This window comes from Ostrea edulis, chromosome 9 (genome assembly GCF_947568905.1).
Source record: "Ostrea edulis chromosome 9, xbOstEdul1.1, whole genome shotgun sequence".
NCBI lineage: Eukaryota > Metazoa > Mollusca > Bivalvia > Ostreida > Ostreidae > Ostrea > Ostrea edulis.
In genome coordinates this window covers 71,408,852-71,422,283 of record NC_079172.1, presented here as the reverse complement: position 1 = coordinate 71,422,283, position 13,432 = coordinate 71,408,852, and the positions used below count along the sequence as shown (strand labels likewise).

Below are 13,432 nucleotides of genomic sequence, written 5' to 3'. Positions count from 1 at the left end.
CCTTCATAATACGGTAATGATTTGAAGAATTGTACTTCATTTATTTTTCAAAACTTTTATAGTTATAATTTCATAAATATTTTCCAAATTAGTTCCACAAGTCTTTTAAAAGTACTTCTGGTAAGATTCTAATGCATGGAATATTTTGAAAAAGTCATTCAGCCATTGTTTTTCAATATTGCTAAATAAAATATACATGGTTAAAGAAATCCAAGATTTGACGAATTATACAACACCTTAAACTGTTAACTGAATAAGATTTGTGGTTTTCATGATAGTTCATAGACATAGTATATGACAACAACTTGTATAGAACATGCCAAATTCTCAGGCGTCTTGAAAATATTTAAAGGGTATACGTGGAAATGTTAGATCCTATTTCATGGACCCGTGTATTGTAAATTCTAATCTTATTGATCTCCCCATTGGACAGTATATTAAAAACTCTAGACCAGAAGGTAAACGCTGTATGTGTAATTCCCGTAAAGTTCGCATCAAGTTTTTTCGAGCCTTTGTCCAGACAAAATAGTTATTTTGAAATCCATCTCGAAATAAAGGACACCACAGAGTCGTCCACTTCTGCTTCATACTTAGATATTTTATTGAAAGTAGACATTAACGTCAAACTGACAACTCAACTGTATGACAAACGGGATGATTTCAGCTTCTCCATCGTCAACTTCCCACATTTATGTATCAATGTTCCATTATCACCTGCATATGGTGTTTATATATCTCAACTGATTCGATATGCAAGAGCTTGTTCTGGGTATAGTCAGTTTTTAAATCGAGGTAAGCTACTGACAAACAAGTTGATGGTACAGGGATTTCAACAGTCTCGATTGAAGTCAGCATTTTGCAAATTCTATGGTCGTTATAACCTCACATTGGGTCAAAAGGGATTTCAACAGTCTCGATTGAAGTCAGCATTTCGCAAATTCTATGGTCGTTATAACGATCTAGTTCGTCAATACAACCTCGCATTGGGTCAAATGCTGTCTGACATGTTTCATACCGATTGTTAAGCCGTTCTTGGCACACTGATTTTGACTGCGGATAACTCCGTTTACCTGATCAGGATATGGGGCTCACGGCGGGTGTGACCGGTGAACAGGGGATGCTTACTCCTCCTAGGCACATGATCCCACCTCTGGTGTGTCCAGGGGTCCGTGTTTGCCCAACTATCTATTTTGTATTGCTTGTGGGAGTTATGAGATTGATCACTGTTCGTTATCTTCACCTTGCATCTAGTAGAAATGACTTGATATGGAAGTTTTCAAACTGTTAATGTAAGTCAGTGCTCTTTGACATAAACACTGAAGATTCAACGAACATTTATGTACTACATAAAAGCAATTTCTCTTCTTGCATAAATGCAAAAGAAGAGAAATTGCTTTTATGTAGTGTGCATAGTTCCTTAAATAGCATTAGAGTGTAAAAGTCAAAATATAATTAATGATTGTATGATTAATTGCACCGTAGAATACTGTTTAATGTCTCTCTTCCGACTATTTCACCCATGTAGAGACGTCACCATTGCCAATGAAGGGCTGCAAAATGTCGGCCTATGCTCAGCGCTTACAGCCTTTAAGCAGGGAGTGGTCTTTATCTTGCAACACCTGATGTGACACGGGGCCTCAGTTTTTGCGGTCTCATCCACGGGACCTTGGTTTTTACAATCTCATCCGAAGGACCGCCCCCATTTGATAACTTCTTACGACAAGCAAAAGGGTACTGGGGACCTATTCTAACCCGGATTCCCATGGGATATAGTTAAATGAAATCATATCGGCAATAATTAGAAGTATATACAAGATTTACATATTTCTTCACAGTTCCTGTATATCTGATAAAATATCTCGGAATTTCCATTTTGATATGTACTTCACATATGAATCTCACATTTAGATGTAGATTAAAACACTGTGCATTCAAATACCACTCTTTAAAATCGCAAAAGATTGATTTGCCGATGATTCGAATGATCATCCGTACAATCACTAAGGTGCCTTTAAATATGCGTATTAAATGTAGTTAGCCATTCTGGAACATGGAATACAGAATGCTCTCTTCTGATACAACACATCTGTTTACAACGGTAAGTGATCTAAATTTAGGAATTTAAGTTACAAATTGGTACATATATTTTCATTGCATATACATAATGAATGCAATAATTATTCAGATTGTAACTTTAAATCAAATTCGTTACCACATTTCCATTAAGTTCACCATACTAGTAAGCAACCAGTGAATTGCACTTTGTTTTAATCCGGGGCATCTGTTTCACAAACACATCTTATTTTCTCATACACTCAACATTTTTGTTCAAGGACTTTTATGTTCTCGTCATGTTGCCATCGCTACATATGGTAGTTAAGATACATACTTTTAGTTTGTCCGTTTTGAAATTGATACTGCTCTATAATAAGCATCTGGAATAGAACACACAATTTTAAAAGCACGTGTATATTAGCACGCGGCATATATTATGGTATACCGGTATGTATATTAAAGGAAACATCTCAGATGTTAAAACAATACAACATCTGCAACTCCCCGACGTTACATTGGTGATAAGAAATGGAACGTTCCGATAGAATCACAGGGGCTAAGCCCGATTGGGCTCGAACTCTGTGATACCGTAATTATAGAAAGGGATCTAACTCTGACCCACATAAACAAGTGGCCCATCGGGCACATCTTTCTCCTGAGTCACCTTGGCCCTTATCTGAAGACTTTTCATTTATATTTGCATATAAAACCTTAGTCCCTATTGTATCCCCAACCTATTCCTGGAGGCCATGATTTTTACAAACTTGAATCTGCACTATATCAGAAAGCTTTCATATAAATGTCAACTTCTTTTTTCCCAATGGTTCTAGAGATGAAGATTGTTAAAGATTCCTCTATATATTTCTATTTAAAACTTTGATCCCATATTGTGGCACCAAACTATACCCGGAGGCCATGATTTGAACAAACTTGAATCTGCACTATGTCAGGAAGCTTAAGGTTAATGTCAGCTCTTCTGGCTCATTGGTTCTTGAGAAGAAGATTTTTAAAGATTTGCCCTATATATATTCTATGCAAAACTTTGATCTCCTATTTTGGCCCAACCTACCCCAGGGGACATGATTTAAACAAACTCGAATCTGCACTATGTCAGAAACCGTCCATATAAATATCTGCTCTACTGGTCCATTGGTTGTGGAGAAGAAGATTTTTTAAAAAAGATTTCCCCTATATATTTCTATATAAAAATTTGATCCCCTATTGTGGCCCCATCCTATCCCCTGGGGTCATGATTTGAAGAAACTTGAATTTGTACTATATCAGGAAGCTTTTATGTAAATGTCAGCTCCGCTGGCCCATTGTTTCTTAAGAAGAAGATTTTTAAATGACCCTACCCTAATTTTGCATTTATGTGATTATCTTCCCTTTGAAGGGGGATGACCCTTAATTTGACCAAACTTGAACACCCGTTATCTAAGGATGCTGTTGGCCAAGTTTGGTTGAAATTGACCCAGTGGTTCTGGAGAATAAGATGAAAATGTGAAAAGTTTACAACGCCGACGACGACGCCAACAGACAACAGACAAATTTAGATCAGAAACGCTCACTTGAGCCGTTGGCTACCCACTCGCTTTAAATGCCTAAAAAATCAGAAACTAGGTGCGGTATGCGTAATTTACCGGTCTCCTTCCATATATTAATGTTTGAACTATTTGCATGCCTAATGTCAAGCCACAGGCTCTAAAATGAACAGATATATACGTCACTGTTCTCTCGATTTCACCTATTTATTTTTACTAGGACATTTACCGGTCCAGGTCCCTTGTTGGTCTCTTACCTATGACAGCAGCGAAATTCAGACTAATGTGGAAGATTTCAGATCTATCAATTAAAATTTCACATCAAATATACGCTACTTCCTCATTCTTGAATTATGTTCTTCGTGTAAACGTTACACGGCTCAATTTTTCTTCAGTAGCATCAACTGTTGACAAGATCTGCCATTTTAATGAACGCACTAAATACCTGATATACTTAAAATCTCAAATACTTAAAAATTGATCAAAACATTTCTCTTGTTATATTGCACCTAGAGAAGGAAATCGAACATTATGTTTTGGCCTTCTTAATTTTTTGTGTTTGTTTATTTTATTTCATTTTGATTATTTTTACCCATTTTCCCCTTCTTTAAAGTTTAAGGTATTTCAGGTCTTTAGTGCGTTTTTCAAAATGGCAGTTAGAGTCAGGAGTTGATATTTTGTAAAATAAACGACCCAGATACAGCGAACATAGAGAATTTTATTAAGGTATGAGGAAGGAAGTAGCGTATAATTGATGTGAAATTTTAATTGACAGGTCCGAAACCTTCCACACTGGTCTGAATTTCGCTGTGGTCATATGTGAAAATCACCCGGTGACCTGGACCGGTAAATGTCCTAGTAAAAATAAACAGGTGAAATCGAGAGAACAATGACGTATATATCTGTTACTTTTAGAACCCGTGGCTTGGTATGCAAATAGTTAAAGCATTACTCTATGCAAGGAGACCGGTAAATCAAGCATTCCTAGTTTATGATTTTCTAGGCATTTTGAGTGGGTAGTTTGTTTATGTAGGTCAGAGTTAGACCCCTTTCTATATTTATGGTATCACAGAGTTCGGGCCCAATCGGGCTTAGCCCCTGTGGACAGAATATACATAAATATCAAAACTGTTCAAGATGGCATAATACACTAGTTGAACGGGATAAAATATTTAGTTCAAGAAAATACGTATAACTTTCAAATTGATTTGATAATACATCTAAATGAAATTGTCTTTTGCACTGGAATTTCAAACATATCATTGTCGAAATACACAATGTAACCCGATAAATGGTATATGAATATAAGTTACCATAACTATAGTGGATTTCAAAACTTCTCAAAAATCCCTACAGAGATAAATTGTTGGATCGAGTAAATGTTCCACCAAGCCCGATGCAAGCAATGGTATGGGAGAATGTGAGTTATCGTGCCTATACTGGATTCCTAAACTTCACAAAAACTCTTACAAACAAAGATACAGTACTGGATCGAGTAAATGTTCTACCAAGCCCTATATTTCGTCCTTACGAAAATATTAACAGCTGTGAAGGAGAAACTGCAAAAGCACATCTACTGTTACAACATACATGTATGCCAGAAGTGGTGTAAATCAATGTGGATTCTAAAAAACGTCTGAAGAACTTTTAATAAAACTGAAATCACAAAACGTTTCTCAAATCAACATCAGAACGTATGACTTTTCAACATTTGACACGACCATATCTTAACCAAAATCAATGAGTTAAAGACTACGCTTTTTGACATCATAGACAATTACTTCTTCAGTCAAAATAGATAAAGAAAATATTCGTAACTAATGATCAATCATTCAAAAGACTACTTTGTTAAACACCTCTCTTCTGCGCACAAGTATTCTCAAGTTAATTAAAAAGATGCTGGAATTCTTCATTGACAATATCGTCGTAGTCTTTGGTGATCAGGTTTCCCAACAATATGTTGGAATACCCATGGACACGAATTGTGCTCCTTTATTAGCTGACCAGTTGTATATTTTACTAGGCAAGATTTGTTTAAGAGCTTCTACATGAGTAGAAAATAATTTCTTCCTGTGACCTTCAATTTGACGATTTATCTGTCAATGATACTCATTTTCATTTTCCACAAAACTGGAAATAAAGGACACCCATTCCTTCCCCACATCTATTTCATACCTCGATATTTTATTGAACATAGACGTTAGCGGCAAACTAACAACTTAATGAAAAAAAAGCGTGTTGACTTCAATTTCTCCACCGTCAACTTCCCATTTGTATGTAGCAATATTCCATTGTCACCTGCATATGCTTATGTAAAACTTATACGATACCAATTTTGATGCACCAGATGCGCATTTCGACAAATAATGTCTCTTCAGTGATGCTCAACTGATTGGATACATAAAAGTATCAATGTCCCCTCAGATTTCACGAGACCGGACTGACATTCAGGCCTCATTTGTTTCAGCTGAGGAAATAATGAATTATTTCTCATTCTTGACCGTGCTTCACCTCAGGGTATATATAATCTATTTCCATTGAATTGCAATAATTTTCTTGCTTAAGATTGCATTATACCACTCGATAAAGCTTAAGCAGGTCTTGCAAAGCGCAATCAGGGAAATGACAAGTCTGATGTGTCACCAAGATGTAACACGTATATGTAGTAGCAATATTCCATTATCACCTGCATATGGTGTTTATGTCTCTGAACTAATTCGATACGCAAGAACATGTTCTGGATATGATACGTTTTTATACCCAACAAAACGAATGTTTTTTACCCGTCTGTTGGTCCCTTTCTTGCTAGCGTAACTCCTCTGAGACCGCTCAACAGAATTTTGTAGTTAAAAAGGACACACTGTGTATATGTGCATATTCCCAGGCAATTCTGATTCATTAATGTGCTGGGAGCTATGCCCCTATTGAACTTGGAATTTTGAGCCCGTCTGTCCTGTTCTTGCAGTAATGCATAACATTACCATTCATTATGTGAGGCAATGTTGGAGCGTGGGGTATGTGAACTTTCTTTTTAATCAAGGCGGGCTAACTACAAATAAATTGATAACAGGAGTTTTAACAGTCTCGTGAGTTTTAACAGTCTCGTGACTTTTAACAGTCTCGTTTAAAGTCAGCATTTCGTACAGTATATGATATGGTCGTTATAACCATCAAATTTACGAATATAGCATAGTATGTGTTAGAGGCCTCCGTGGCCGAGTGGTTAGAGCATCGCGTTTAAAATCACACGACCTCTCACCTCTGTCGTCGCGGGTTCGAATCCCGCTCGCGTCGGTAAGTGAGAAAGTTTCCCAATTGACTTTCGGAAGAGACTTCCTAGGTACATTGTATCTGAGTTCTCTCTTCCACCAATAAAAACTGGGCGCCACCAGATAACTGAAAAAATGATGAGTGTGGCGGAAAACATCAATCAATCAATCGTTGGGTTAAATGCTGTCTGACGTGTTCCATACCAATTTTTAGATACATGTTTGCATACTGATTTTGATTACAGCTTCCTCCGTTTACCTAATCAAGGTATAAGGCTAACGGATGGTTTGACTGGTCGTCGGGGGTGCTTTATCCTCATATGCATCTAATCCCACCTCTGGTGTGTCCCAGGGTCTGTGTTTATCCTACTCTTGATTTTGTATTCTTTTTAGGAATTATGATATTGATCACTGTTCGTTATTTTCACCTTTCATTATACAAACCTGTTCAATGGCCGAAGGCCATTATATAAAATAATAATCATAATAAGATACATTCAATCCTATGGGCCCCTTGGACCATTGGTGTGAATTATGCGAGAGTATCCGAGGATGTTTTATCCCAAATAATAGTATGCATAATTTCTAATATATGATGAAATTATAAAAGAGGGGGGTTATGAAATTAATCACTGTTCGTTATCTTCACCTTACCAAATAGAAGAAACGGAGTTACTTTTTAATAAAGATAATGACGTATGGCGTAATGTTGATTTATGATCAGGGGCAAAGAACTCGTGGGTAACCTACAACTAATCATGACCGATTGCTTCGTATAATTTACATTATATTTTTCCCGAAGAAGGAAAAGTTGTTCTAGACATAATAACCGTGCATTGTTGGATCCTACATATATAATAATTACCATCAAACATGTCCAAATTTCTCATGATTTGATTACAATTCATCTTATATAACATAAACTATACGTGTATTAATTATCTATCAATCTTCAGTTTGTAAAATAAATTGAATTACAGCAGTGTGTCACAGTGGAAGATGCAAAAAGGAATATCGCTATCAACGAAAATTTAAGCAACTTTCATTTTGTCGACATCGTCTGCGTAGATACTGGGACCATTTATGCAGATGAGGTAAATTTATCAGCATTAAGAACCAGTGGACCTGTTCAAGTTATGATCGGAAATGAAGATAGGAAGTTTCCATCTTATTTAGAGACTGATGAAAAAGATCCTATTTGTCCAGATGATGATGAACCCAGATTCCGAATGCCTTGTCGCCATGCTACAAGTATTTTTCATCTTCATTTTCGTATGATGTTTGTCAATATAGCAATATAGATTATTTCAAAGCGCTTTTGGTCTACTGCTTTTTAGTGGCATTTGAAAAACAACTTTCTGAACTCCAGGCATCAGGCCTATAAACATACACGTAAATATGTTAAATTCTTATTTTTCAAATTCCACTGAAGAGTCCTAGAGCGAAAGCGCTTTGGAATAAATGTGAAATCTTCATCAGAGGCCACGACACTGTTGCTTATATAAACCTCAAATTTTCGACGCAACCCGCGTCTTTATAAAGAGACATATTTTATATAAACAAATATCAAATACTACAAACTAAGAACAAACGACAAATATTGATAATATACACTGTGAACAAGAATGATACACTGATAAACTGAATTGAGAAAAAATGTTGTTTTAATTGCAAGAAGGTCTAAATCATTGTTCCATTCTAAACAGTGTCCTGTCCTTTTCAGTGTTTGAAAAACTCCTGACTTTATATCTTTTTATATCCGACATTATATATATATATATATATATATATATATATATATATATATATATATATATATTCTTTATTTTAGCGCCTGATAACCTATTCTTAAGGATGAAATCTTCACTAAGCGGTGAAGGATCTTTCCCAGTTAGGTGCACAACTCCTGGATGTGACATGGTGTGGGAAATATCGGATATAATGAAGAAAGCTGACCTAACGGAAGATGAGAAAATATTCTTTTATGCAAAGTCGTCTCTAGTTTCTATGAGGAATCTTTATGTTGAAGCTTGTCCCAGATGTAGCACCTATTGTCAGACTAACGCTGGGAGTCAAATAGTTCGTTGCACCATATGCACTGATTATAAATTCTGCATTAAATGTAAAGATACATGGGAAGATGGCCATAAATGTAATAGTAAACATGCAGCTGAGATTCAAAAAATTCTAAATGAAGCAGCACAAAAGACTATTTCGTTTTGCGGCGTAGAGGGAGTTCCATCTACTCGAATGTGCCCCTCGTGCAATCGTTTGATAGAACACGACTCGATGTGTAAACAAATGACATGTCCATGTGGTACACAATTCTGCTTTGTATGCCTCACACTTTGTAAAAATTCAGTTCTGCAGTGCTCTGTTTATAGTGCAAAATGCCCTATAGCTCCCATTCAAACCTTCGAACTCAACTGACTATGAACTAACATGAAACTTTTTTGTTTCATTGGGATGCAATTTCGTGGAGAGGGTTTCCGTACATTGAAATATATAAATTGTATATTTTGTTGTGGTTTGAAATTCTTGGGGCAGAAGTACCCACGAAAGTTGAGCCCCAAATATGTTCAACGATACCACAGTACAATGTCGATCGCACGAAGTGTTTCTCCTATGTACATACATCTGCACACTTCATCAATATCTAACATATCTATGTGTGTTTTTATAGACCTGATACCTGTAGTTCTTTCAGGAGGTGACACCGCGCTTGTTAAAAATGTCAGCGCTTTGGGAATCTTGATTTGGTTTGCACGTATTTCATTGTATATAATTTATACCAGAGGATGAGAAGCAAGTTCTTCTCATTATAACCTAATGCATGTAACACACAATTGTCATTGTAAAAACATATACAGAGAATACAATAATGGTAAGTGTTCTATAGATAAACAATGCAATATGATATGATCATCAGTTAAATCTTAGTTTCATGAATATACGTCTAATCTGCTAATATATAAAGACTAACTGATAACTTAAATAGTTTATAGATAAATGGAAAATGATAATAAATGATAGTAGTAGTAATAATAATAATGATAATGCCTTTATTTATCCAGGATAACACAAATCAGCATGGTTGGTTTCCATTGTGGTCCTGCATAGAGAAAAACATTAACTATAACAGGTTTGCACACACATCTACATAACTGTTAAAAGTTTCCAATTGCACCATGATGTTGTTCTGTTGTGTTACACATTTCGTTTATGGACAAGTTAAAAGAAAGTATGGGTACAGTCGAAAGCCTTTTTTTAATATATAGACATTGTTTCAATGAAGGGAAGGGTGGATCTGTAGCTCTCTGATCTGTCCCAATATTTTTTTCAGAGAGCTAAAGTTCTGTGGCGAGCATTTTAAAAAGTGTAATAACCTATTTGATACTTTTCACTCATATGGAGACGTCACCATTGCCGATGATCTCTCGTAAATTGAAATAAATACACATTTCTAACTTTTATCAGAGAACAGAGCGAGTATGGAGTTAAATAATTTTGTATTCCTTATAGGAATTATGAGACTGATATCTGTTCGCCATATTCACCTTTTTATGCGGAAGCTACCTTAGCAATGTCACTGCTTTCAATTTTCATGCATTTATGGTATTCCTGTAGATACTGAGTGACGTTAGATGTTAACGCTGCTTATTGATACATACATGTATAAAGTTTGATATCCAATTACTAAACCGGGTCTATGATCTTCAGCCTTGGTAGTAAATGATAGCTTTCAAATGATTCTAGTATTTACAGATTTATGTTTTCAACTGTTTTTGCAGATATTCAGTCGTAGATGTCGTTGGATTTGAGGTGTTATAAAAATTAAAGATTTTAAAATTTTGTTGTGTTTTTATATGTTAAGGTGAACAAATGCAGTTGTAATTATCTAATGAAAATAGATATCAGATTTTCGCTCTGTTTCAATTTACATACACTTTGAGTAGAATTATGTCTCCTGGACTTTACTACATTTCACAGGTTTCGTGTTGCCTATGAATAAGTCACACTTGCTCGACATTTAGATACATCGAGATGTTATTTATCAACAAAGTATGTCGAACTGGAAGGTCGAGGTCACAGGGTAAAAAATATTGGTACCCACGGAAAGGTCTTGTCACAAAGAATACTCATTTGAAATATCAAAGCTCTATCACTTATTGTTCAAAATTTATTAGCAAGGTTAAAGTTCAGACATAATGACATAATTACAGAATGACAGACAAGACAAATACAATATGTCCCCGATCTCCGAGGCATAAAAAGCAGAAAGGGATGTACTGAGTCTGTGAATTTCGCAACCCCGGGGTTTTGACTCTAGGATGCGTCGAAGTTAGTCATATCGTTTAATGTGACATATATTATGTAAAGCCTTTTATCAATATAGCAAGCATTTTGAGAGTATTGCATGACAATACATAGCCCCCTACCCGTTGCAAAAATTACTGTACCACAACAATTTTCAAAGTTCATTATGTACAATGTAGGCTATGGTAAAAGGAAAATTGGGGAAGCAGGATAGGAATGGTTGGAAATCAACTACTATTCCAGTAGAGACTACACCAGGAAAAACACCCCCAAATTTATGATAAGGTTTAGGTCTTCAACTAATAACTAAGTTAATAAACTGCTACAGCGTTGTTTTACTATGCTAGTTTTAATGAATGTAGTTCTCTAATCTACTTAAATAAGTTTCTACAGAAATAAGACACTTGGATGTAAACTAATGATTCATGCTATTCTTGTAAGTCCAAGGGCCATAACATAATGAAAAATTAACGGACCGAGACGAAATTCGAATTTGATCTGTAACTTGTAATGGCAAAGCAATGTACCAAATATCAAATGAATATCTGAAAGCACATAAAAAAGGTCCGGAAAACTGATAATTCGTGCTATTTTTCTAAGCCCAAGGACCATAACTTTCACCTCTAACTTGTTATGCATGGCAAAGCAATGTACCAAATATAAAATGAATATCTGCAAGCACAACAAAAAAGTCTGGAAAACTGATAATCCATGCTATTTTTCCAAGTCCAAGGGCCATAACTACAGGTGAAAAATCAACAGACCGAGACGAAATTCGGACTTGATCTGTAACTTGTTATAGCAAGTAGCGTTCCAAATATCAAATAAATATCTGCAAGAACAGAGAAAAAGTGCGGAAAACTGAACTGACGGACAGACAGACGGAGGGACGGACGGAGCGCAAATCTAAAGTCCCCTTCGACTTCGTCGGTAGGGGATACCAGGTAATAACGCATTTTCGAGGGTATTTAAGTTTTCAAAAATTTCTTGTTTTATACTATTGTGGAATATTTGAATTTAGCTTAAATATGCGGAACAGGATTTTTTTTCTAGATTCCATAGCCCCTGGCTCTAATGATACTTAAAACTATTACCAAGGTGATCGATAAGGCCTGTGGGCCCCTTGTCAGACTTACACGTAATAGGTGAATTTACATTGAGTTCCATTCCGTTTTTCAAAGTTACGGAGTGACCAAATATTTGGACTGAATGAGGTCATTTAAATTAATGTGTTTGGTTGTTGAAGAATTGAGACGAACGACATATATTTGACGGTTTTAAACATATTTTGATTTCTCAGTTTGTGTGTAGGAACAAAAATGCAAATTTGATTTTTTTTTACATCAAGGGTTAAGACAACGTATTCATTGTTATTCAACACACATTAGACGAGTTACAAAAACACCCTTACATATATTAAATGATTCTTTGAAATGTGAAGATCGAATTCACAAAAATTGAATATACATATGTACATGTATGTACATAAGGATTTGAGTAAACTTGTTTTTCTTCTATGCAAGGTGAAGATAACGAACAGTGATCAATCTAAATGGTGAAACTTACAGGTGAATATATAGAAAAGAAAGTTTTAAAATTCGAATTGATAGACTGACTATGTAAGAAATATGCTATTTCGAATTACATGCCATGTTATTTAGTTTGACAAGCTGTGGTAAGTTTAAATACCGGTATTTGCGTGTAAATTACCAAATGTTCCCTTCGAATAAAAACGCTTACGAAATTGACGTTCAATTTCATATATCAGTTATTGGAACACGTGATCAAAAAAGGTCACGTGCAGCTCTGTCATTTGCACTACTTTCATATCATTTTACGCTTATATATTGACATACTCACGATAAATTGAAATAAAAACATATATCGAAATATGAATAGATATTATATTTTGTACACAGATAAGAATGCATTATATTTTTATAAAAACCAAACAAACAAAACAAAAAAAAAACCAAGTGTGCAGCATTTGACGGATTTAGAGATTTTACAAATGCACCAATGTTTACACGCCTCACTATTTGCGAACGATATCCTTTACAGTCGGCTGGAGTCTATACTTGATAATCTACGTTCATTCCTGGTCAACACTAAGGAGGTCTCTACATCGTCATAATGGCTTACTTCCTTTTAAAAACATGGGTGAAAATATAAATATCAGCAATATTTTTCTATTCCTTTCAAACATTGCCTATGTGAGTAGGTCAGTAGGTTAGCACGTGGGCTGCTGAA

At 35.5% G+C, this 13,432-nt stretch overlaps 2 protein-coding genes across 2 annotated transcripts in view; both read left to right on the top strand.

The window, feature by feature from the left end:
• Positions 1-13,432, top strand: part of LOC125658137 (uncharacterized) — a 225,385-nt gene that overhangs the window by 106,717 nt on the left and 105,236 nt on the right. The window lies entirely within an intron of this gene.
• Positions 7,858-10,711, top strand: LOC130050445 (uncharacterized protein DDB_G0292642-like). The gene is made up of 2 exons (XM_056150543.1): positions 7,858-8,116; positions 8,697-10,711. Exons 1-2 carry the CDS (start codon positions 8,002-8,004, stop codon positions 9,293-9,295), a joined length of 714 nt encoding a protein of 237 aa, XP_056006518.1. The 5' UTR covers positions 7,858-8,001; the 3' UTR covers positions 9,296-10,711.

Coding starts and splice junctions, on each gene's coding strand:
- LOC130050445 (XM_056150543.1), top strand. CDS start 8,002: ATGATCGGAAATGAAGATAGGAAGTTTCCATCTTATTTAGAGACTGAT. Junction 8,117..8,696: donor GCCTTGTCGCCATGCTACAA/GTATTTTTCATC, acceptor TCTTTATTTTAG/CGCCTGATAACCTATTCTTA.